Source organism: Rhinolophus sinicus, linkage group LG10, assembly GCF_036562045.2.
Source record: "Rhinolophus sinicus isolate RSC01 linkage group LG10, ASM3656204v1, whole genome shotgun sequence".
Lineage (NCBI taxonomy): Eukaryota > Metazoa > Chordata > Mammalia > Chiroptera > Rhinolophidae > Rhinolophus > Rhinolophus sinicus.
The window spans coordinates 4,403,172-4,429,493 of record NC_133759.1 but is presented as its reverse complement, the minus strand read 5'-3'; the positions used below and the strand labels follow the sequence as shown (position 1 = coordinate 4,429,493).

At 49.1% G+C, this 26,322-nt stretch overlaps 1 protein-coding gene across 1 annotated transcript in view; it reads right to left on the bottom strand.

Moving 5' to 3' along the window:
* Positions 1 to 26,322, bottom strand: part of ITPR1 (inositol 1,4,5-trisphosphate receptor type 1) — a 293,300-nt gene that overhangs the window by 132,912 nt on the left and 134,066 nt on the right. The window contains exons 18-33 of the mRNA XM_074312232.1: positions 23,694 to 23,866; positions 22,405 to 22,524; positions 21,271 to 21,465; positions 18,587 to 18,838; positions 17,920 to 18,061; positions 17,043 to 17,196; positions 15,928 to 16,115; positions 12,525 to 12,663; positions 11,811 to 11,869; positions 9,607 to 9,768; positions 9,331 to 9,501; positions 8,777 to 8,842; positions 7,705 to 7,842; positions 5,299 to 5,424; positions 2,828 to 3,028; positions 472 to 723 (exon numbers count right to left, since the gene is read on the bottom strand). Coding sequence (XP_074168333.1) covers positions 472 to 723; positions 2,828 to 3,028; positions 5,299 to 5,424; positions 7,705 to 7,842; positions 8,777 to 8,842; positions 9,331 to 9,501; positions 9,607 to 9,768; positions 11,811 to 11,869; positions 12,525 to 12,663; positions 15,928 to 16,115; positions 17,043 to 17,196; positions 17,920 to 18,061; positions 18,587 to 18,838; positions 21,271 to 21,465; positions 22,405 to 22,524; positions 23,694 to 23,866 — 2,538 coding nt within the window. The remainder of the gene's footprint in view (positions 1 to 471; positions 724 to 2,827; positions 3,029 to 5,298; positions 5,425 to 7,704; positions 7,843 to 8,776; positions 8,843 to 9,330; positions 9,502 to 9,606; positions 9,769 to 11,810; positions 11,870 to 12,524; positions 12,664 to 15,927; positions 16,116 to 17,042; positions 17,197 to 17,919; positions 18,062 to 18,586; positions 18,839 to 21,270; positions 21,466 to 22,404; positions 22,525 to 23,693; positions 23,867 to 26,322) is intronic.

Here is a 26,322-nt window from a genome sequence, read left to right as displayed (position 1 = left end):
TATATATGAACAGGAAGGAATCCCTATTATGGGTGGTGGAATCAGAGATGACTCTACTTTTCTTATTGGTTACCTGTAGTTCCTTCATATTTTACGTCATTTGTTATTTTTGCAATACGAGTTTTCATTTTAAATCAAACTTATAGGTCTTACGTATCTCAACCCACTTTTAATCTCATCTCTGAGACATTCATTTTGATCAAATCCTCTCTGCTCAACAGACTGAATTAATTTGTCCCCTAGAGCTGGTCCCCACAGCAGTTCCCACTCTTCCCACAGACACAGAAGGAAAGACAAACGTCCCTCACATTCCTTCTGCATAAAACCGACACTCAAGAGAACGCTGCTTCAGCCGACTAAAATCTCACCGCCAAATGAGCAGCAGGTCTCGACACTGGGAGGTCCCCCCCGGCCAGCCCCAGGGCCACGTGGAGACACACAGAAAGGGCACAGCGCCCGCGGCTCGCTCACCTCGGGGATGCAGTCCTCGTGGGTCACCACGCGGACGATGTCGTCCAGCGGCAGCAGGGAGTTGCACTTGATCTCGGTGTAGACGTTCTTGCCCTCCGTGCACACAGCCAGGAGCTCCACCAGGTGGATGTGGTACATGAGAGGGCTGCTTTCATCCATCCGGTCCCGCTCTGACCTCATCATCTGGATCAGAGTCTGGAAAGAGGCTCTGTCATTGTAGAACACGAGGACGTCCTCGCCCGAGTTCACCAGCTACGGAAAGAACAGGGCTTGTTTGCAGTACAAGCTTGTAGGGGTGGGGACAGTGTGAAAGAAAAAGCTCTTCGCCTAGAAAGAAGGGTTCAGTTAGCTTCCCAAACCAGTCTCATCTATAGCGTGTTTCCCCGAAAATAAGACCTAAAGGGAAAACAAGCCCAAGTGTGATTTTTCAGGAGGACACCCCCTGAACATAAGCCCTAATGCGTTTTTTTGAGCAAACCTTAATATAAGACCCAGTTTTATTCTCGGGGAAACACGGTATTATTGATTCTGTGTTACAGTATCATCGGATTTCATTTGTTTGTATTATTAAACAACTGACAAGCTTCAGCCCCATCCTTTCAATCCATAGATACAGAAACATCACAGCGGTCCTAAAAAAACTATCAGGGGAATGCATACCAGCATTCACGTATCAAGTGGAAATAGACTGCAAGCGTGCACTTGTATTTCCAAACCGTTAGACTGTGGTTTTTCTTCATGAAATGTTTTTCTAAGTTTTGAAAGTATCCCTCTTATAACTTTCATACACAGCCTCATCTCTTCACAATCACAAATGATCCACTTCTAATGAAGACACGTCTTCAACACCCACGAAAAAGTCAGAAGCGCCTATTCATAACTTGTCTCCCAGGGCTGTAGCTTCTCATAAATCTCTTTAAGAACAAATCAATTTCAGCACTGAATGAAATACAAAAGTTCCAAAGGGCCGGTACGGAAATCAAAATAAATATGGTCATTGTTATTTACATAGTAACAACTCACATTTATGAGCTCTAATTATATGCCAGACACTGTGACAAACACCTTAGATGGATTCCCTAACCTCGTTGTGCCTCAGCTTTGTCTGTAAAACTGAGGAGAGGTATGATACCTAACTCATGGTGCTGTCATGTAGATTAAATGAACAAATAGAAATTGCTGAGGGCAGTGACAGAGTCTGCTGGCTTCCAATAAATGTCAGCTGTCGTCCTCATCTCATTTCACTCGCTCCTCAAGTGAATTCTGCTGTGCCTTCATTTTACAGAAATGCACGTTGAGGGTTTGAGAAGTGACATGTCCCAAGTCACCAGCCGGGGAAGTGGTACAGCCAACATTTGCAGCCCAGGATGAGATGACTCTTAATTGCACTGCACTGCCTTCCCCTGGAATCACACATTGTGGGGACAGAGCCAGGAGTGCAGTTTCCAGGCTCTCGGCCTCACGTGGAAAGGTGCTGGCTCAGGTAGTAAATGGCCATCACCTGTGATTGCATGGCCATCAGCTGTGGCTAGTTGGCCGTCAGCTATAATCAGTGAGCCATTGGCCACTAATATAACTGCTGTGTCTATGCTAGCAGCCAATGGGGGCTAGCAAGAAGATGGTGGCTGAGCTAGCAAGAGCGGATTGTAGTGAGCATGGCATAGTGTGTGGTGCGTATTGCAGACAAGTGGATGGTAGGCTGTGGATCGTGTGGCTCCTGCTTCCTGTGTCTCCAACCCAGCCGCCAGCGAGACTACAGTGGTGTGACTCCCCTATCTATTGCTCTGTGGGTCTTTTTTGGCCTCACCATGTCCTGCGTTATGTGGGGAGCGGGACCAGAGACCCCGCATGACACCCCGGCATGACACACGTGTAGACGGGATTATAAAGCCAAGTGTTAGTGGACTGACTTTTCATTTTTTCAAAAGGTGGAAAAGGTAAGCCGAGTATACGTGACAGCCAAAGTCACAGGTACGGCACGGGTGCTGACTGCCCACACAGAACCAAGTGGTATTGGCTCCCAGGAGTCCACTGACCAGCTTCTCTTGAGTCATCAAGCCACAATTTTTCTAGTTAATTAGGTGCATAATTAAAGAAAAAGTCATAGAACCCATGAGACGGGAGAGTGCTTTGGCTCCCTGGGTTCCATCCACTTCTAGCCCCGTCCACTATAGCTCATTATTCTTGGGCTGTTTTCCCCCTCAGGAGGATCTGAGCCAGACTTCCTTAGAATGCATCGATTTACTGCTATAAAAGATCAGATCAGACCCTTTATATGCCAGTTCATACAGGTAAGATTAAATAACGTAAACTTTTTAGGGAACGGCAGATGAAGGTGTAGAAATAGAGCTGTCACCTCAGCCATGACCATGTCTTGGCACTTTTTAATGAACTTCCCTTCGGCCTTGACAATCGTCTGCAAAAACTTGATGTACTGGACATTCCGCCCGTGAGTCTCGATGCAGTGAACGAAGTGCTGGACGACCCTCTCGTTGATCTCACTGCACAGCTGGAAGTTGTTCATAAAGATATGCTGCATCGTCACCGCCTCCAGGATCTGGCAGAGAGGGAGCAGGGTCAGGAGGCTGGGGCTGGGGCAGGGGCAGGAGGCTGGGGGCAGGGGGTGGAGGCTGGGTCAGGAGGCTGGGGGCAGGAGGATGGGGCAGGGGCAGGGACAGGAGGCTGAGGCTGGGGCAGGGACAGGAGGCAGGGTCAGGAGGCTGGGGCAGGAGGCAGGAGGCAGGAGGCTGGGGGCAGGGGCAGGAGGCAGGGACAGGAGGCTGGAGCTGAGGCAGGGTCAGGGGCAGAGTGCAACGTGGGAGAGGAGTCCCCCAGAAACACAGAGAGAAGCGTATGCACCCATGAGGTCTCCCTCTCTAGTCCTGGTACCTTGTCTTAGTAAACTTTCCCACCATGCGTAGTGAACCCACAGAACAAGTCACTAGTAACAGCTACACGGGTTACCAAGGGAACACCACACCCACACCCAAAAGCCGCCCTAAAGGGCCCCGCCCCCCAATCCCACACTGTTTTGACTCTGTGACCATCGATGTGATGTGCCCGTTCTTGAACCTCACGCATTCTTTTCTATGTGGCTCCTTTTGTTCCATTACGTTTGCAACGTTGTCATCGTGCTGGTGCTTGTGTCAGTAGTTGGTTCCTTGTCACTGCTGTGGGTATTTCATTGTATGAATAGACCACAATGTAGCTATTCTCTTGGTGAAGGGCATTTGGGGAAGACTCCAGGTTTAATGATAAGTCGTGACAGTTCTTACTACAAATATGCACAGTGCTGCTCTGAACGTTCTTGTACATGACCCTCTGGGGAACTTAATGTACACACTTCTGTGGGGTTTATACCCGAGAGAGGAACTGCTGGGTTGCAGAGTTTAAATGACTGGCTTCAGAAGACACAGCCAAATAGTTTGCAAAAGACGTTAACAGTTCACATTCTGTATTATAGCTATTCCATATCCTTGCTAAAACCTTGTCTTTTAATTTCAGTCATATCTTACTTAACTTGCATTTCTCTGATGACTAACCATGCTGAGCACATTGTCACCTCTACTGGCCATTTGGATGTCCTCTGTCGTGGAGTGTCTCATTGTAAAGATTTTTTGCCCATTTAAAAAAGTGGGTTGACTTTTTCCTTATTGACTCCTCTGAGTTTCTCTCGTATTCTGGGTATGCGTTCTTTATGGGACACGTGCATGGCATACGTCTCTGCCCACTCCCCAGCTTATCTTTGGACACTCTCGAATCATGTCATTGATGAACAGAAGTTTTCAAAGAAGTCCAATTTATCAACATTTTCACTACGATTAGTGTACTTTTTGCGTACTATGTAAGAAACTTCTCTTTCCACAAGGTCACAAAGATATTTTCATGTTATCTTCTAGAAGCTTTATTTTCTACTTCTTACCCAGATTTATTAAGATTTTTGTTTGGTGTGAGGTAGTGGGCTTTTAGCCTTTTTGTCTCCTGCCTTTTCCATCTCTCAACATGACAATGGGGGAATACTACCCCACTAAAAAGGACTATAGTCCTTTTTCTGCAAAGCTCTAGCAATATTAATGAGTGTGTGAGAGTGTGTGTACGTGTGTGTGTGTGCGCAAGGATGTCCTTTGTAGTAGTGTTTATAAAACCAAAAATTAGACACTGCCTAATTGTGTGTTAATATGAGAATGTTACGTTTTAAAAAAAAGTGACAGCCACTCTATGGAATGCCACATAGCCATCAAAACAAATGAGACAAACTCACGCATCTCTGACTTGCAAAGACAGCCACGATGTGTTAAACGAGAAAGAAAAATGTAAAACAATGTGTGGAGTGTGCCCCCATTTGTCTTTAAGAGCTGCATAACACATATTCAATAGACTTTAAAAATGTATTTAACAACCTAAGCTGTTACGCAGCTACGTTGTGCATGGAGATGTGATGCATTGGTGTCCACAGGGAGAGCGTATGTCTGACCTGGGAGCGTGTGGCCCACAGTGAGAATCAGCACCTCTCTGTCGCTCGTGTGACGTCATGAGGAATATTGTCCTTTTTCCATTTTTTATAATGAGGAATACCAGTTTTTAAATATTTTACATAAACATATCTTACCGTGCCCCTACTCACCTTCTTCTCCCTCCCCTCCCTTCTCCCCCCAAAAGATGGGGAGATTTATGTCCTCCTGAGAATGGATCAAAATGCCCCCTACCCACACCCCCGTGAGTGTCGCACTGTGACAAGTCCCAGCGGCCACAGCAGCAGACAACCGCTGTCCCTCTTAAGCCCCACGCGCTTCCCCGCACGGTTTCCAGCTGGGCCTTGGGTCTTACCCCCGGGTTCAGGAACAGGTTGATGTGTTTGTGCAGTAGAGCCTGGTTCTGCTGGTTGCCTGCACAGAAATTCTGCAGAAACTCATGTGCCAGCCTCATTATTTCCTGCATCTTGGTGTCCTCGGCCTGCGTGGGAGGGGACAGACAGAACCGGGCAGAAGTCAGGGCTGTGCGGCAAATGACAGAGGTCCACGGAGAAACCACTCAGCTCCAGGCCAGAAGACCGGGTTCTCCGACACGCCCACCCCCTACTAAGGGGGTTCCTGAGGCGTTTCCTGGGGGCCCACTCTGTGAGAATGCCGGACAGTGGCCAGGAACTTCCCGAATCCTCCTGAATTCTCTGCCACTAGCCTTGGGCAGAAGCAAAAACACTTTATTTAGGGGAAAAAGGCAATAAAAAGTGGAAGCTACCATGTTTCCCCGAAAATAAGACCTAGCCGGACCACCAGCTCTAATGCATCTTTTGGAGCAAACATTTATATAAGACCCGGTATTATATTATATATTACATTACATATTATATTATACCTGGTATTATATTATATATTATGTTATATCATTATTATTATAATATACAAGACCCGGTCTTATAGCAAAATAAGACCGGGTCTTATATTAGGTTTTGCTCTAAAAGATGCATTAGAGCTGATGGTCCGGCTAGGTCTTAGTCTCGGGAAAACACGGTAAGACAAAGCCTCTGGGATTCCATTTTTAGCCGTGTTTGCAACTTCTGAAAATGGACTGAGGGCAAAGCAGGGACAACTTCATCATCGGCGTGAACCCCATTTCCCCAGCTCACCTTTTTAAGTTGCTAACCTATGGCCACATAGATTTCTGGCAGTAGATAACATGGCACAGTGGAAATCTCTTCAGATTATAGGTTAGGGCACATACACCTGTCATTACTCCTTTCCTTGTCACCTCGGGCACACCATTTAACCTAAGACTTAGTTTTCCCATCTGCAAAATGGGGATAATATCTGCCTTGGGCATCTCACACAGTGATTTTGTGATTCTCATTTCATGTATTAAAAACATATACTCCATATTTGTAGAGTCAGAAGATCCATGATAAGAAAATTACATAAAACCTTCTGCCACTTTGACCAATTCTAAACAAGCAAACATTTAAGATGGTGAAAACAAAATGCGAATCCCCACACTGGATGTCATCCCTCATATCCACTGAGCTCACATCAGTCTCCCTACGTCAGCTCACATACATCACCTCGCTTCAGAGGCCGAGAGTACAGCAGTTAAGGGTCAGGCCCCCAAATCAGCCTGCTAAGCTCTTTTCCCAGATCTCCACCTTCCTACCTGTGTGACCCTGGGAAATTTACTTAACCTTTCAGGGCCTCAGTTTCCTCATCTGTAAAATTGGGAGAAAATAAAAATGCATAGTCTATATGGTTGTTATGAAGCTTAAAAGAGAAAATTCATGTCAAGTGCTTAGAAACTACAAGATAAATGTTAGTGACCGGTTCTGGTCTGGGCCAAGGGTCAGGAAACTTCATCTTAAAGAGCCAGGAAAATAATTTTAGGCTTTGTGGGTCAGGAAGCTAAAGACAGAACGTGACGCAGGTACTCCGGCACCAACACTGGAACAGCCACTCTTAGTGCGTGTGCCGTACAAACACAGGTGGTCGGCTGTGCTTCGCCCACCTGGTCCAGACGACAAGGCTGCAAGACAGCAGGGCGTGCCTGCCTGTCAACACCCACTGACAGAGGGGCCTGAGCTACCAGCTTGGCCACTCAAACAAAACAGGAGCATTAAAGAGAACATTAACAGCACGTCCCAGGACAGAGTGGGTGCCACATCTGTCTCCCACTCACAGGGAGAGGGGCAAACCTTCCAGCGCTATGAAGTCAGAGTTCTTGGGACACACAGACACTGCCAGTTGACAGTGGTGACCTCAAACGGTTCTGCACCTTCCATTTCTTTAGCTACACGTGGAATCTGCTGGCGCTTATGGAAACCAACAGGCTTTGTCGTGTGACTCGGGCTTTACAAGCAAGTAAGCTCTGAAGACACTGCTTAATAGCGGTTATCTGTTGGTAGGAGTCCCTCGGCTGTTCTTACACACTGGGATGTCTGTACCCACCCAAAACACACACATGTGCATGCACAAGGTTCTGCCTGTGAGCCACCATAACTCACACTGCTCTGGGAGCGGGTGTCTCACCTCAGGGGCGCACCTTCTCATAGGGCTTGGGGACATGCACCCCGCCCTCCCTGGGAGGGGCCGCACCATCCTGCAGGGCTTGGGGACACAGACCCTGCCCTCCCCGGGAGGGGCCGCACCATCGTGCAGGGCTTGGGGACACAGTCCTGCCCTCCCCGGGAGGGGCCGCACCATCGTGCAGGGCTTGGGGAAACAGTCCTGCCCTCCCCGGGAGGGGCCGCACCTTCTCGTACGGGATCTGCAGCAGCTCCAGCACCACCGCGTGGGCACTCATGTTCCGTAGCAGACGCTGCTGCTGCTTCCGGCTTTTCCTCACAGCCGCACCCTCCTGCACACACAGCTTGCTGAGCCGGATCAGAATCTGGGGGAGAACGGACGGTTGTGCCCTGTCACCAACACTCAGTGCTGAGGCTCTGACATGCGCCATGGTGACCACAGTCAATAAGACACTGTGCACTTGTAATCTGCTGCAACAGCAGATCGTAAACGCCCTTCCCCACCCCGACCCCAAACAGCTGTCAGTGGTGGATGTGCTGTCATTTCAGTGTCTACATCAAATCCTCACGCTGTCCACTTTAAGTGTATTACAATTGTCAGTTATACCTTAATGAAGCTGAAAACAGTGAAAAACAAAGAAATTAATCAACCTCAGGAAACCAGGAACCATAGTTGGAAAAGGTCTGCAGGGGGTGGTGGTGGGCAGGGAGGCAAAAGGGATCACAATACATTAAAAACCTAAAACGAGGTAAATTCATCCAATAAGGTACCCGTTGATGGCATCACACCGAATCCACGTATGGCTGAGGACATGTCCTCCTAGTGTAACCAGTGGATTATGGCTTCCACAGGAAGTGGGGTGGCTTCAGAGGCTCTTACAGTGGTGACGCTTGGCATCGTTGCCAAGGACGAGTTTGCTCTGGGGTGGTAAGAAAGCTCCCGCCTCCCAACTCTGACCCACCCGACACAGAGATTTCTCGAGAACTGCAGCTCTCATGGGTGGACACTGTGTGCCAGGCACCAAAATAAGCCCTTGACAGTTATGTGTCATTGAACTCTTCATTCCACTGCAAACCTTCAAAAGTATCAGAGCACCTACGAAAGGTGAGGAAACTGAGAACAAGTGGGGAGCTGGACTTGAATGCAGATCTGACTCTAAAACTCATGCACTTAACCTCCCAAGTCTTTCTCCCTATTAAACTTTACATGAAGAAAAAGCTCGTGTGCACCTTCCACTTGACTATCACAAACTTCCAGCTCCTTAGAGAATAAAGGGGAAACGGCAGTGAGGCACTCACCTCTTTCACCACCCGGTAGTTGTAGCTGCTGGTGTTCTCGTGCTTCTGTGACTTGTTATTCCCCTCCTAGGGACCAAAGTGAACATGGGGTGTTTGTACAATTCTTGGGCGCCTGTCCATTTTTTAGGGTTAACAGCACCTTTTGCGAGAACGGGAGGTTTGCAGTGTTTTCCCACAGTCGTGCCGGGTTCGTGCCCACCCAGGGAACTCCCTTCCGACTGACGTTACTTCACTGATGTGGGAGAGGATGGTGGGCCAGGCCATGGGCGGAAAACAGGTTCTTTCCCAAGTGGGGATGTTGGGAAAACCTGGTCTAATTCACGCCACAGCGCCGTCTATTCTGCAGGGTCCAAGGTGACCCGGGGGAAGAAGCTGGACTTCTGTGTGCAGCCTATTTCCTAGGAGAACGGCTGTTACCCTGGCTACTTAACAAGCAGGTCTCTTGAGAAGAAAGCCCATCCTCTAACCTGCATTGTTCTCTAAAACCAGAGCATGTTTACTTGTTTCGAGGGCCCATCTGTCTCCTTTGGCAGCATCCCTTCTGCTTCACCCACCTCTGTTTTCTTATGTTCATTTTCTCCGGAGGCACCATCCATGGCCTCGTCGGGGCCCTGCCCTTTGTACACCCACAGCTCCGACTTCTCCACGATGGACCTCAGCTGATCCAAGTCCTGCTTGATCTGTTTGTAGTTGTCAACATCTTGGCTGGTGACGAGCAGTTGAACCTGAATGGTGCAATCCCTTAGTGACACGCAACAGCCTCTTCCACAAAAGACAACACACACGCACACACATGGCACATACGCACGCACGACAGCGACCTACTCTACCTGTTTGAAGGCCTGCAGGACCTCCTGCCTCTGACTGAAGTGCCGAAAGAGCAGCTGTAGGGCGCCCGACACCAGGGGTGGGTAGTCGTGCATCGTCAAATGGAGCAAGACTCGGAGGAAGGTCCTGCCGCCGTGGTCGTCCAGGTCCAGCGGGGTGTTCTCCTCACTGAAGCAGCGCGTGGGAGGGGAAAGGCCAGGTGAGCCACAAACGCCCTCCCCTCACGCACCTTGGCCCAGACCCGACTCAACTGGTAGCTTCCCAACCCTGGAGTCTCCCTCATGTGATCTTGTTTCGTCTTCAACTCTACTGGGAGGTAAGGGACAATGAAGATGTCACCATTGTCAAATTTAAACCAAAGTCCCCACCTTCCCACAGTGACAGGACTGGCTTTGCCAGCAGATGACTGGGCCTCATCTGGGGTTGGGGAACTGCACACAACAGTGATTCTCCTGAGCTATTAGCTTATTGGTTATTGAAGACGTTGTAACTCAGGGCCTAAAGAACACCTGTGGTGAGGGACCGGCTTTTGGTGTCTCCAGCTTGTAGCCAACTGATGTCTCAGCCCACGCCAAGTCCACCGCTCACGCACCTGGACCCAGGGCCGTGTCACATGGCCCCCAAAGGGCCCCAGTGCTGACTCCCGTGCTCCGTACTTATCTCGTCACAAACTGGTGGTGAGCAGTTGAGACCTATCGGCCCCACTCTGAGGGGTGTTGCCACAAACCATTACCAGTCAGTGCTCTTCCAACGGGGGTGATTGGCACAGTGCCACGGTGTTATTTTTATAATTAAATGTCATCTGTGTGCTATTTATAGAACCCAAATACTAATAAGCATGTCCTGCATCAAACGGCAGGCTACCGCATAACTGAGCACGGCCACTCAATCGCTGTGTCAGCGTCTGTATTGTGTTTACAAACGAACGTCAAATGGTGAGACCTTCACGGTGGCAGGCCCCAAGAAAAGCAGAGGACTTCACACGTAAATACTCTCCTCGTGCTCCATGCTCCAAAAAGGTGTGAAGGTTTCGCTGCCGCTCAATGTCAGGAAGATGGCGGGAGAGCCCAGACACAACCCAGCACACGGGAGGGTCATCATGCTGAACCCAAAATGCCCGGTGTTTCAGAAAAACAACATCTCCCATGTAGTAAGTAATGTCGCTAATTCAAATTTCACAGGTGTTGTATTGAGTGCTGAGGTAGACTCTTAACCATGGTGGCCTCAACAACGTGGGTCCTCCTGGGGTACGCCCCACCCATGCTGCTGCTGGGCTCAGCCACGTGACCTGCTTTGACCAATGGGACATTAGTAACACGAAGCAAGCAGCGGCTTGATTAGTGCTTGCACATTGTTGGCCTGGCCTCCTGGGACCTTTCTTTGCACCTAGAGCCATAAAGAAGCCCCCAGTATTCATGAACACAGAGAGGTCCCCACTTTACAGATAGCCCCACCAAGGAGCCAGAAATGTCAGTAAAGCAAGTTGGAAGTGCCAGCCCCAGTCACGAGCTCACCATGGTCACACGACAGAGCCAACAGTGGCCAGCCCAAGAACCATCCAGCTTAGGCCGAGTCACCCCATGGAACTGTGAGAGGCAATACAAATGATGGAGGCTTTAGCCCATTGAGTTTCTGGGGTCGTGTGTCACAGAGCAAGACAACTGAGCCAGGTGTGTACGTTCTAAGAACTATATGCGACGGGTGTTTCTATCAGGTCTGTAGACGTTTGAGTCCCACCATCATGTTTTAAGTCAACATTGAGCGATCTGAGCTTGTAAAAGGGGCTCATACATTAAAGTCAGGGATGATGCATGAGCCATACCTGGGTTATGGTTGCTGCTCCCCAGGCTCCAAAAAGCTCTGAGGTGACAACTATAGCCCAAGAGCACTGAGGTACGCCAGCTTGCTAACCTCGTCCCGTTGACCCTCCTCTTTCTTACGACCCTATTTCCCACCATTTAACTAATCTTGTAGTGTGTGTATTTTGGGGAAACCTCCTTAAACCCTTTCTATCGTAGGCAGGAAACACACACCCACCACAAGCCAGCTAAGATCATTCGGACCTGAGTACTAAGAGTGACAGAGACCAGGAAAACAACCGAACCCCAAAGACTGAGCCTTTCCGTGTGCAGTGAAGCCCCTTTGAAGGCTGGAGAACAGGAGCCCCCAGTCTCAGAACCACCTGAAACAGTAACTGAAAATATACTTTCCTTCCTCCAAAGATGCCTTCTGCTTGCTCTTCAATGTGTTCAAAGTCCAGAGCACCTGAAAAGTCAGAGAACATAACTTCAGATGCAGGACGGTCTGAAAATGTGCCGTGGTCCACTTGCCCTGCCCGGGGGTCAACCTCAAGTTCAGGATCTTATCCGGCAAAGCTCTGAGCCAGGTCAACTCAGACCACACTGTCCAATGGCTCTGGTGTGTGGTGCTCCACACCACTGCCGGCTTCTACTGTCTGGTGACCTCTCGTTATGGCACCGGGATGCCCTCGTCCCAAGGCAGCTCAGGCCTCGAGAGGTGGGATTATGTCTACCGCCACCCTTCCCCTGGGCCTTTCCTGCTATTTCCTGGGCAGGGAAAAAATATCCATCAAGAGAAAGGAGGAGAAATTGCTAGTGGACAGTGAATTTTCTTGGGCTTTTTTTCTTGGCATTTCTTCTAACCACACACTAGCACTGTCGGCCATCTTATGGCCAAGACACTCCAGAACGGAAGGAAAACGATCTACCCCAGAAGGGGTCTGGGCCCTTTCAATTATTCCCCGGCCCAAAAAGGAGCACTCTGAGCATCTCGTTCTCAAATACAATAACCTCTGAAACATGCACATTTTACCCTCTTTCTAGGGCATACCGTCTGGACCCCAGTTCTCCCGAGACCCAGGCCCCATTCTGTGGCTGCAGACCATTCTGGAAGCACTAACCTGGTACGTTACTGGGCCCTTCCTGGCTGCTGCTTCCAGAGGACGTCTCTGAAGTCTGGGAATTGCTTTCGTCAAACTCCCGCTTAAATATACACAGGAGGCAGGAGATCCTATAGTCCAACCTCACGTTCAAAATAAACTAAAGATTCAAGTGGAAATGGAAACAGACTGGTTACATGAGCAAGACACCTGTGACCCATCGCCAAGCCGCTGCACACGGCTGGGCCTGCCACCTGCTACATCAATTACCCTAAACACTAAGCAAGCCAAACATTTGGCTTGGATTTCAGCTGTCACTTTGTCAACCAACTTCTGTGGGGTGCAGATCAAGTCCGCTCACAGCACCTCACTTCTAGTGCAAACCGCGGCACACACGATGGATCTAATAACTGTAACGACAGAGCAGTCGCCCTCCACTCCAGCCTCTACAAACACTGCTGCGTTTCAGCACGTACTGAGTCAGTGCAGGCCTGACCAAGGGGGAAGTTGGCTGCTTTTCACTGAAGACAGTTAATGGGGAAAAAGATGTTTTTACTCCCGAAAATAGCTTGGTTCACGTTTTTAGTTTTGACTGTTTCCTTTGATTTAGCTGCAAGCCCTTGGGCTCCCTCTTCTCTCACCTTGCCCTCGACTCCAACACAAGGTCACTTCCATGACTGTTACTAGAGCCCAAAAGAAAGATCAACCCCCTGGCATTATGTGAGGACCTTACTGCCATTCTCCCTGCCATTCTCACCCGTCTCTGCCTGGCCTGTTGGTGACCTTACTCAATCGCAGGGCTGTCACCTCTTCCAGACTGAGACTGGCCTTTGCCTTGCCTTCCAAGCTCCTGGTCCATGTTTCCTCCTGACTACTGGGCATCACATTTGGTGTTTTCTCAGAGTTTCAAGTGCAAACCGAGAATTGTACAAAACTAACAGTGTCAGCCCAGCCCTCGGGTCACCTCAGGACCACTGCCTCCTCCTTGGACACGCACATCTTATCAATGGTAAGTCCTGCTGGTGCTACCTCTGCCACTTCTCCTGGGTCACTTACACCTGCCACTTACACCTGCTCACGTTCTCAATCTCCTGCTTGGCCACTACAGAACCAAGTTTACCAGGCCCGCCTCCCACGCGTGCTTATCTTACCTCAGCCCCTGCTGAGCACCGTCAAGAGCTCAGCACAGAATCAAGTCCTGACACATCAGCCACCCAGCGCTCTTTAGAGCAAGGTCCCGTCCTCCTTTCCAACCTCATTCCCCACAACTTCCGTTCGGCACTGTGTGTCCCCCACCCAAGGAGACAAGCTTATTGACCCATGTGCCCTGGTGCCCTGGTTCAACCTGCTCCATTCACCTGAGACTCTCCCCTTGTTTCTATGTTACAAATCCCATCCGGGCTTAAAGGCTCAGCTGAAATCCCACCTCCCCTGGTCCTCACTAGCTGGGATCACACGAGCCGCCCGTATCTCAGAACACTCTTCATGGTTTATTTCTGCATACACACAGCCTCAGCACACCTCATGTACCTCCTGTTATAAACCCTTGTAGATGCAGCCTGGCTCCCAGTTACACCTGTGCATTCCTTATACTGTATTTCCCCAAAAAGAAGACCAGGTCTTATATTAATTTTTGCTCCATTAGGGCTTATTTTCAGGGGATGTCTTATTTTTTCATGTATAGCAATCTACATTTATTCCAATATAGTCATGTCATCTTCTTCTGGGACATCGTCATAACGTACTAAATGCGTCCGTCTGGCTGACGATCTTACTGGGGTTTAGTTTCGGGGTAGGTCTTAATTTTCGGGGAAACATGGTAATGCTCAGGAAAGTGCCTTGTATGTGGCAGGGGGACCATAAGTATTTGCTGAGAGAATGAATCCATCACCCAATAGTTCTCAGATGGCTACGGTGAGTGGCCCTCAAGATGGGACCAAGTTTCACACCATTTCTGATAAACACCCACGACACTAACATACGTGGGACACACAGGCTGTGGCCTAAGAAATCCTTCTCTGCTTTTGGTCAGGAGTAAATTCTGTGCGGTTTCTTCCTAAGTCTTTATTGCCCTTAAGCAGTTATTTTGACTAGTCCCACAGATGCTTTCCAACCAACTGGTGAAATGTGATGTCAGAATGAAAAAATCCTTAAGTCTGTAAACATTTCTAATTCTCTACTACATGTTCTGGGGTGAGGACGTGCAGCTCGGGATAAGAGAGAAAGACAATGCTTTTTCTCATTTATGAGCAAATCACTTTGTTGATGAATAAAAATTACCTTGGAGCAGGAAGAGGAAAACACAGGTTGTTGGGAGGTGGGCAGGGGTCCCCCACCTGAGACCAAGGCCTCGGCGGGGACGGGCTCTCAGCCCCTCGCCCACGAATGGACGCTGCGCCGACCATTTTCTTCTCTCTCCTATGTCAAGCTTTCCCTCTCTACCTGCCCGTTCCAGCTGAGCACCCCAGCTTTACCATAACCTCCCGACTTAAAAAATATCACAGCAAAGCCACCCTACAGTCATCTCGCCCCTTCTGTGCGTCTCCGGCAAATGCACTCACAAGTGTTTGTGCTGAGCCTTCCGCCTCCATCTTCTCCCCCTCCCTCCGACCCCAACCTGTTCCCAACCTGGATGCTTCCACCTCAGGGTCTTTGCATAAGCTGCTCCCTCTGCCTCAGAGACTCTTCCTGCAGCTCCACACGCTGGTTCCCTAACGCCACTCTGGTCTCTGCTCCTTGGAGAGGGCGCCCCTGACCACCCATCGAAAACAGTGTCCCTGGTCCCCGCCCCCAGAACCGTCCTGAACCCCTTTTATATCTTAACATCTTTAGCACTCGTCACTATCTGACACAGTATATACATTTTAAAAAATACGTCCATGCCTCCGATCAAAATGAAAGCTCTTTCGAAGCAGGAGTTTAACCTATTTTTCTCATTGCTGGATCCCTGATGCTTATAAATACTTGGCACAGAACCAGTGTCAGTAAGTGTTGCATGAATAAATGAATGAAGGAATGAATGAAGGTGGGAGTGAGGGAGGCAGGCAGGCATGCAGAGTTCACAGGGCCCTGAAATGAGTCCCGAGCAGTGAGCAAACAGGGAAGTCAGCTCCACGCAGAAGCACGGGTGAGTTCTACGCACAGGGCATGGCTTGGGTGGAGACACAGCGGCCAATGCCATGGAAGCTGAGGAACCTACCGGGAGTTCTGGGATGCCCGAGGGACAACGGCATGCTGGGAAGGCAGGAGGCGACAGGAGAGGGCGAAGGGGCTGGCTCACATGTGGCACGAGGCTGAGCTGAGCATTCACCCCCTTCCTCTTCCCAGAAGCCTGGGCTCCACCAAAGCTGGACACTGCCGCTCAGTGCAGGCTGTGATGCCGCTCCGTCCCCGTCCCCCTCCCGGCCCCCTGGCTGATCGTCACCTGCAGGATCTCGATGATCTTCAACTTGGTGTCCATGACCATGATGTCCTCCTTCTCTGGCTCCGCCTGCTTCACGCTGCCTTCGGGGGCCGCAGCCATGGGGGCCACGGGCAGAAAGCCCCCTCCCCGCAGCACCACCTGGGTCATCAGCTCCCCGACACCATGGATGGAGCGCATCACGTGACTGCCTACAGGGGCCAGGACAGACCTGGGTGGTGATTATGTCCCTAGTGCATGCTGAGGTCCCTGGCAAGGGGCCTGGGCAATTTGGAACAAAATATTTACTATCTCCCTGTTCCAAGATCTTCTCAGGACCCCAGGAACCTGAAAAGGTTAGTAGCCATCAAAGACTGGGGGCTTCAGGGAGTGGCGGCAACTGTGGGTTTTGAAATCCCCAAGGGAACATGTGTGTGTATTAATTCACCTGCCAAATGTTACTGGTCAGCTACTACGTGTCCGTTGCTGTGCACAGAACAACAGGACTTAACAAGGCACAAAGCTGGTGCTGCACCAACGTCCGCGTGGCTCTGAGCATGTGGGGTGCCCTCTGAGGCTCAGTCTCGCCGTCTCGTAAATACGAATAAAGGAGCTGTGACAGGACTGAATGGTAAAAGCTACGCGGGATGACTGCGCACAGGCCCTGACGGAGACTGGCAGGTACAGGACCGTATTTTCCTGTTCCAGCAGTAGGGCCCAACAGACAATAGTCCAGCCATGAGTACCTGATATTTGCCTACTCTGACCTCAAACAGAGGGAAAAACCATATGAAGGCAGACTTTCCTAGTCACAAACTGGGAATAGGACACCCAGATACGCCTGGATTTCAGTGCATCATACACTAATGTAATCACTGAGGGCCTCGTGACACATCGACAACTATGATGGGACACGGATTTTAAAGAGATAAGTATTCAAGTCGTTAGGTAACTTTCAGTTGGTTCCACAGAATATACACACCGACTCCTATTTGTCTTTACTTTTGAAATGCTCATAGTGAAAAGTCAGGAACAGAGGACACGACATCCCAAAAGGGTGACAGGAGAGGCTGGGAGGGCATGTCCCAGATGTGTGGGCACCTCCAGGCCTCCCTGCAGCTGCCCCGCATCAGTCTCACCTTTATTCTCCTCCCCTTTGGCCATCTTGCTGATGGGGAAGATTGTCGTCACGTGCACACAGTCCAGTATGGCCAGGAGGATTTTGGTTAATCGTAGAAGGTCAGAGAAGTTGTAGAAGCCAAAGTATATGAGGTTCCTCGCTAAATTGACAACCTATTGTATTGAAAGAGAAAGCGAGAGAGAGAGAGAGAATTCAATAAACTGTATCCTTCAGTTCCATTTTAAGTTGACTAGTTCATAAAAGGACCGATTCCAGCCTTCCTTATGGTAAGAGAAGGCATACATTTTGCTTACCAATTTCTGATCAGATTTCGTTTTGTTCATATGGAGAAAAAAGAAGAAATGAAAACCTGCAAAGCTACTGATCCGCTTTGATGACTAGTTAGTAAAAAACTGACCCAATCGTCTGGTCTGTGCAGCTTCCCAAAGACAACACAGGGCGAGCCTAGTTCTACCCAACAGGACACAGATGCAACACCGCAATCCTCGGGAGAAAAAGTGGTCTCGAAGAGAAACACTGACACAAAGGTCACGAGGATTTATGTCCCTCAAATGATTAATCTGTGACAGGTCCCAAGCAGTCTCTCTTTCCTGTCATCTTCAATATAACAATGTAGAGAGTGTACGCAATCTTCCATCATTTTACATGGTTCAATTCACCCTGCATATTTCTTGTAAGAGCATAACCACCACTGAGCCAAGTGACCGGTATTGGTTCTATTTTACTCTGGAACAAAACTAAGCAGGATTCTTTTGTATTACAAAACCAGAGGACCGTGATAAAAATCACCACATACTAAAGTATTTTCTATTTACCCATCGAAAAAAAGACTAATGAAAAACAGAGAAAACACAGATCATTTTATCATGAGTTACCTCAAATGTAAGCTTATTTTTCTCCTTATCAGAGAAAGGAAACCTCTGGCAAACCACGTCTCTTAGATACTCCTCCACAAATTCCATGGTCTGAGCAAACCTCTCCTTAATTTCATCTTTGGAAGTTCCACTACTGTCGTAGCTACAAGGGAAGAGGGAGAAAAGCATGTCAGACTTCAAGCTTTTCCCAGCGAGGCCTCCCCCAGCTGCTCAGCCTCAAAAGTGAACACCCCCTCCCAACACTCCTGAGCCCCGCCCCGCCCCTCCTTTACGTGTCCCTCCTTAGCACACGTCACCCACACACCCATCCTCGACATCTGTCTTGTTTATTGTCTGTCTGTCCCCACTAGCGTACAGGTAGTGTTCTAGTTTGCCCGCTGATACAGTCCTTGATCCTGGCTCCCAGTAGACACCAATATTTGTGGAATAAAAATGACAAACAAGATGTAAAAACTACAATCGTGCCATCTTCCACATTCTTGAAGAAAGACATCATCTTTGCCATTCACTTTACGTGAAGCATGAAACAACTAACTTCCCCTCTCATCTGTGACTCGACCCCACCTGACCCCGTGTGCCCGCCTGCGGCTGCACAGAACAGTGTGACCGGGAGGGTCTAGGGAGACACGGGTCCTGACGGGGCAAGGAGCAGAGGGCGCAGGCTCACTCGTCGATGGCGATCTCGGAGGGAATCTCTGACCACAGGCGGGCATACTTCACGGGCGTGACCTGCTCCTGGGGGTCGCGGTCCACGTGCATGTGAAGCATGAGGCGGCAGAAGGACGCCCGCAGGTCGTAGGGCAGGTTCTCGTCGGACATGCAGCGCAGGATGAGGTCCACGTCCAGCTGGCCTGAGATCTCATTGATGGCCAGGTACTGCCGGTCCAGACACATCCGAGCAAAGAGGTTCAGCTGATACCTGGAGGAAAGGGGTCACGTGACGCTCAGGTCCCAAAACCATCGAGGGTGGATGGCACGCACCGCGGGTGAGTCCAGGGGGCCCCGACGCTCACAGCAGTGACATCTGGCCATCTGAACTTACACTACTTACACGCCCTATGCTCGGTCATCAAACTCCAGCTTGTATACCAAGCGGAGAAAGGAACAGGTCAAGTCAGCTTCATGTGTCTACCCTGCTGTGTTGCAGGAATTATGTGACCGCTTGATTCCATTTTGCCCTTGTTTATCTTATAAAATACATGGGAAGAAAATGGTTGTCTATTTCTTCAGCAGTGTCTTTATACAGTTCATCAGAGACCACGTAGGAAACGTAAAAGATGCGGCCCCTATAAATCTCATTAGAAAGTTTTAATATTTTTAGGATCTTATCTCGTCTAAATCTACTCTTTGACTTTTACACACGTGTGAAAAACGTGGTGTAAAAAGTAGGGGCTCCTGGAAATGTCTTTTGCTGTCTTCCTCGTCCAATCACACGTGAACTTTGTTAGCTTCCGAACTTGACCAGTTCAGGCACTATTTCTCCTTCATTCTCGCAAGAAGATTCGTCGAGCATTAAAAGAGTAAACATACTTGGAACATGACAGAAGAAAGCCATAGCTTCCACAGCGGCCAATGTGGGTTTCTGACTTTAAAGCCCTATCTATCTCCAAGGACCACGAGTTGAAAACCTCAACCTCACTAGATAGCAGTGAAATGCAAATTAACACTTTGTAAGTGGGCATTTTCCTGCCAAATCGCGTCATAACGCGGGGCTTTTTTGACATTTTCTCGCCAAAATTAGACTTTCCGTAAAATATTCATATATTTCGATCTATTTGATATTTTTCTATGAAACTTTCAGTGTTTTAGTTTAAAAAGAGGTCTCTATTTATTTACTTTGCAAAATTTTTGCCGGTTCCAACTAGAGGCGATATGACGAATTTACTCGTTTCCCACAAAAAATGTGTTAAAACCTGAGTCTATGGCACACTCAGACGATGAACAAAAATTAAAAGAGTCTCCTGATATTCAGTTAGCAAAGACAAACAAAAATTCTCATTTAAAACTGCTGCGAGTATGCACAAAAATATCCCATTCAGGGCTGCTTAATCAAGTTTAAAATATGCACACCCTCCAATCCCGTAATTCCACTCCTGGTGAAGAATGGAAACTCTTACACGCCTGCATAAATCTGCACGGGAGGTGCCCTGCGATGGAAAACTGTGGCATACACTGAATAGCAAAGAGCAATGAAAATGTGGTACATTAATAACACGGGATGCCGTTCAGCAGTGCAAGGCAATGAACCAATCTCCATTAGGAGGAAGACATCTCAGAGACAACACCGAAAAAACAAGGCAGGTTTCAGAGCAGAACTGAGGGTATGGTCCTGTTTACACAGAATTTTAAGGACAAAATATTGTATATTATTTCTGACCGCACTCCAATGTGGGAAGTACAAGCGCACAGCGACTGTGGAAGGACGCACAGCACGTGTACAGATGGAGGAAAGGAGAACAGCAGGCAACAGGGACAGTGCACCTGTCAAGGTGTCTGCTCTATAAGCACGTTTCTGTCTTGCCTCCCACCCCTTTCCCTTCCTCTTTAAAGGATCCATTGGTTCCTCTCCCTTCTTTTCCTTCCCATCCCTTCCCTTGAGGTGGCAGGGCCAGCAGGCCACGAGCGGGGACACTGGGATGGAGGAGGTGACCGGCAGGGGCGGAGTCTGAGCAAACAGTCAACACACCGGGATCACGCCAGCCAGGTTTCTCCCTGTTGGGGGAAAGGAGTTAGGACTCTGGACGGGGTGACGGCTAGAGCAGCAGATGGTGTTGGAATGGAACTGGAATTACGAGTGTGAATGCATGGTTTTCCTTATGTTTGCATAGACTGATATAGAAATAGACGCTGAGCGTACAGATAGAGACAGACAGACAGATGAAATGTATATGCGCACACACATTTCCTAGCTCTGTCTGCTAGGGTTCTAAGAGACTACTGTCTCTATTTTGCAGATAAAGAAACTGGGGCACAGAAAGATCTAGAACCTGACTGAAGTAAAAAAGCTAATGAGTCGAGGTCAGGATTTGAACCCATGCAGCATGACCCCATGGCCTGCCTCTTTGCTAGAAAATGCAGGCATGTGCCAGGCTGTTCGAGGGTAACCTGCAGCTGGGGGCTGACCCAGGCACACCTCCTTTTCACCCCGCCGCGTCCAGACATCAATTTACCGTCTACGTAGCAATGAAGTCTTACACTAAACTGCTCCCCCCACGGCACAGCAGACCACACACCTTTCTGCTGGGCCACCAGACCACCGTCTTGCAATTCCTTGGAATACTCAACCAACCAGCACCAAACTCGTCCGCGGCCCTTTCGGAGCAGCGCCCTGGGGCCCGCACGCAGCCTCACCGGTAGTAGCTGAGGACGTCCCGGTCCTCCTTCTGCCCTTCCTTCGCGTCCTGCGCCAGCTCCCGGACGCTCTTACTGCGAATCTCTTTGCTGCTGTCCCTCCAGAACAGCCACACCTCCTCCTCGTCTTCCCCGGCCTCCAGGGCGTTCTCGCCAGTAGAAACACCTTCAAATTCAAAACGAGACAGAACCAACCTGGAAAATAAAACGAGGAGGGGAAACTCATTCGTGCTGCAATCCTTGCTCGTCTCTGATCAACGACAGCGACAGATGGAAATCGAGCTTCACTGTCAGCGTAAGACACAGGAAGCCATTTTGTTTCCCCCTGTGGCAGAACTACAGGAGGGCCGGACATTAAGGTCTGCATATGTTTTAACCCAGGGCGACTCTGCAATGTCTGCATTTTGTTTTTCTTCACTGAGTGGGAGTGGGTGCTACCACTGGCTTCCGGGGGTGGGGGTAGAAGCCATTGTAAACGTCTTATGATACAGGGGACCGTCCCCACGAGACAAAGAATTACTCGGCCTCAAACATCAAAATGCCAAGTTTGAGAAACCCTATATTAAGTTATGCATGAGAAACAAAAAAAATCACTAGTTTAGGGCATAATTTAGTTTTCTTTTTTTTTAAACACATTGTCCACATTATTGGCACTGTACTTCTCAGGAAAACTGTTCCCTTCCTAAAAGTGAATCGCTTCTATTAACCAATACTTCTGTGGACCAATAAACACTTTTTAAACAGTGATGGTTTGAAAAGCTCTTCCCAACACTGACATAAGATCAACACTGAATGACTGCTTTTAAAACTGAAAACTGACGATCATACTTGGAGAACGCTAAACTCTTAAAGTTAAACCAGGTGTGTAAGTGCTCCCAGGTAAATTCTCATTCCTTTGAAACCAGTGTGCAAAGGGACAGCTCTCACACAGGCGGCCACGCCAAAGCTAACTTTGTTCCCCTAACCGAGGCCTTTGCAAAGGGAAGATCAAATGCGAGCCGAGCCGACTGCAGACCGAGTCTGAAGAACCTGAGGGGTTAGGTTTCGTTTCGCACAAGCGCACACAGCCACGGAACCGCACGTTTCCCATCAACTCCCTCCTCATCTTTATCCTAAACCCCCAGCCCCACTCACTTGGTCTCGATCAGGATGTCGGCATTAGTTGGGTTCAGCACAGCTTTACATATCAGCTCCTGGGTCACCGGAATCGATTTGTTCATGGACACGCAGAGGTCGGACAGGTAATCCAAGAACCTATCGAGGAAGAGAAACCAAACAACACGTGTTCTGAAGACAGAGCAGAGGTTCGGCTCGCGGAGCCCGACTCTTCCTCATGTGGACAGACCTGCTGTGCCGCTAGGAGAAGCAGTGACATTTCAGGGTCTGATGCTCGTCTCTGCGGCACCATCAGAAACCTGGTCACCAGAGAGAGGAAAGAGAGAAGCAACAGTGGGAATACAAAGAGGTGATGAGGTAAAAATGCAAAGAAGGAACGAGACCAGAAAGAGCTCCGTCAAGAGGACCTGGGGGTGGGGGAGGGGCTGGAAGGCTGGGGCCTGAACCCAGAATCTGGTTCTCATTCTCACCCGCAAATTCTGAGGTGCACTGTTGTTTGGGGAACTTAACCTCCTGGGGCCGCACCTTCGTCATCTAGGACATGGACAATGTGTAACCTAAGAGGGCTGTTCTGAGGATGAAATGCGATGACCTCTGTAAAACGCTCCCTCAGCTCACCTGTGGCCGTGAGAACGCTTAGGAACATGTTTTCATGGGAGAGGGAGTCATTTTTACAACACTATGGCTCTCCAGTGGGACCGTGCGTGACACCCACAATGTAAACTATTTCACATTTTATATGAAATGGTGTGGATCTTAGTGAGGAGACAAGAGGCAAGAGAGTGGGGGTGGGGGATCTACGTGAACATGACAGAAAGGATGGAATTCTCTCTACATATAATAATGCGTAATAAAAACAAACACTCAAGTAACACCTGAGCTTGCCAACGATCATACTTAGAGAATGCTAAACTCTTAAAGTTAAAGTTCTGATAATCGGGGGTGCGAAAAAGTAAACGAGGGGCCAAGACAAGAGTAATTGTCATTTACTGTACAGCTCTCTACTCAGTGCCAGGGATATCATGCATTTAGCCTCATGTAGTTTGCACAACGACCCATTTAGCAGACGAGGAAATTGAAGTCCCGAGGGAAAGCCAAGGTCAGCCAGCTGGTAAACGTTAGTGCTGGAATGGCTGCTTCTCGTCCCAGCACCACGTTCTTTCCATGAGTTGTCAAAGGCCCTCCCGACACCAGCCTGGTCAAAACAGGTCCCCAAACAAAGGGACTCTGGGGAAAGCCCAGGATCCAGTGGCGCCTGCACCTGGTAAGTGCACAGACGCTGCTGTGACCCCCCAGCCCCTGCTCACCTGGGCTCCCGGTTCTTCCGCACCAGACTGACGAAGGTGTCGATCTCAGCCGCGGTGATGTGCTTCTCCAGGAGCTTCCGGTTGTTGTGCAGCAGCGCGGTGATGGTGTCTTCGGCCAGCACGTCGTAGCCGATCTGCTTCTGCATGAAGCCAAACTGCTTGGCTATGTACTCCTTCAAGGGACATAAGAGAGGTCAGCAGGGGGACGCTGAAAAGGAGGAGGGCGGCAGCATCCCGCCGCTGAGAACTGCCCGCCCAGGGACATCACGGGGAGGCCCCCACAGCCCTGCCCAGGCCACAGCTGCACATACCCTCAGCCTGCCACACAAGCGTCATTCAGAAAAATGTGCCTTTTAGTAAGTGCACAGTATAAACTTTAATGTCGTGACTTATTTTTCTAAAAGGCCAGAAGCTGTTTTTCAACTCTGGTGTTAACTCCTAACACGAAAGGATTCAGCTGTGCCTCCTGGCTCCATAATGCTGCATAAACACTGATTTTTTTAGGACGACGCTCCTGGTTTCGTTTTCTTTATCTGGGGTGAAAACACGTTTTTAAAGCCGATGGGGAGAAGTTAGGAACAGTAAGCCAGTCAATCACGTCCAGAGAACATATGGAAACCTCTCTCTTTGGGGATCAGACATCGCATTGCACAGAAATCCTTGAGAACTCAAGGAAGCCTCTTATGAATATTAGTTTCTGTGCAAAGATATTTTCCCTGACCAAAATAGACGATTTGCTTGCCCAAAGTTCAAGTGGACATTTTATTAATTATTATTAATTCCCAAGTCCTGGAAACTGCTCAGGATGAGCGCGTGGACAGGGGCCACTTTTTAGCCCCCATTCAGAGAGGATGCAGGTTGGGGGCCTCGTCAGCCTTCAGGCAGGTACCACTGGGTCCATAAACAACAGGCAGTCATCAGTGCAGCTAGAAGGATGGGGCTCGTCTCCTACGTACAAGCAAACTGTCCTAGGGCACACAGCCGTCGGAAGACGGAGAGAGAAGCAGAATACAATCTCTTGTGCACTGTTGGGTACGGTGCCAGTGCACGGGAGGGGCTTAAAGCAACCACAGCGCCAGACGCACCCTTCAGACTAACGGGCGAAGCATCGTAGCTGCACAGTGCTTCGTATTTAAACAATAGCAAAGTCGAGGGATTAGAAACCCTTGCTCACAAGATTATATCTAATACTTTAGAGCTTTGATTAAGATCAGCACTACCTGTACGATGACAAAACTAACTACAGAGAAGAGCTGAAATCTAAAGGCCACTACAGTGGCAGCAAAAGCTGAAACACAAAACACAGCACAGACTGGAGTCCAGGTTACACTAAGCACCGTTCCGTGCGCCTGCAGGACAGCTGTCCCCCTTTATTTGCGGTGTTGCTTTCTGCAGTTGCAGTGGCCTGTGGTCAGCCACGGCCCCAAAATATTAAATGGAAGATTCCAGAAATAAACAATTCATAAGTGTTAAACTGTGCATGGTTTTGAACAGCGTGATGAAATCTTGCACGTCCCACTCAGGACGTGACTCGTCCGCTTGCGAGCGGCATGTCCACCCTGTATACGCCCCCTGCCCGTTAGTCACTTAGTAGCCGTCCCTGTTATCAGATTGGTTACCAGAGAGCGAGAGAAACCACATTCATGTAACTTTGGATACAGTATCGTATATAATTATTCTATTTTATTAGTCACGTTGTTAATCTCTTACTGTGCCTAACTTATAAACTTTATCATAGGTGTGTATGTATAGGAAAAAAGCAGCATGCATATAAATAGAGGGTGCCAAAAAATTGTATACAGCTTTAAGAAAGGAAAACTATATTAAAATTGTAATACTCAATATAGGCCAATAACAAAAGATGAATGCAAGCCACATTTGACTTCTGCAATTACAAGAAGTGCTCAAAGTTGTTCACATCTATCATGCTGGGTGTCACGCGGGGTCTCAGCTCCTGCCCCCCGCATAAGAATGCAGGACATGGTGAGGCCAAAAAGGAACACCCACAGAGTGAAAGATAGGGGAGTCACACCACCATAGTCTTGCTGGCGGCTGGGTTGGAAACACAGGAAGCAGGAGCCACGCTATCTGCAACCTCCCATCCACTTCTCTCTAACCAACCTCACTTGCTGGCTGCAATCTGCCCTTGCTAGCCCCCATTTGCTGCTAGCGTAGCCACAGCTGTTATATTAGTGGCCAATGGCTCACTGGTTACAGCTGACGGCCAACTAGCCACAGCTGATGGCCATCCAATCACAGTTGATGGCCATTTACTGCCCAAGTGAGCACCTTTCCACGTGAGGCCAAGAGCCTGGAAACTGCACTCCTGGCTCTGTCCCCACACTATCAGCGTCCAGGCACTTCTGATTATGGTGAGCTACTGCTTGAGCAACGTTGACCAAAGTGTCCACCTGTATAAGTTTTTTTGGCACCCCCAATAGAGAGGGTTTGGTACTATCTGTGGTTTCAGACATCACTGGGGGTCTTGGAACACATCCCCCACAGATAAGGGGGGGGACTGCTGCACCTTATGCAGCCAAGTTTCTCAGCCTTTGCACCACCCACTTTCTGGGCTAGATAATTCTTTGTTGCACGGGGTGTCCTGTCCATTGCTGGATTTTTAATTGCA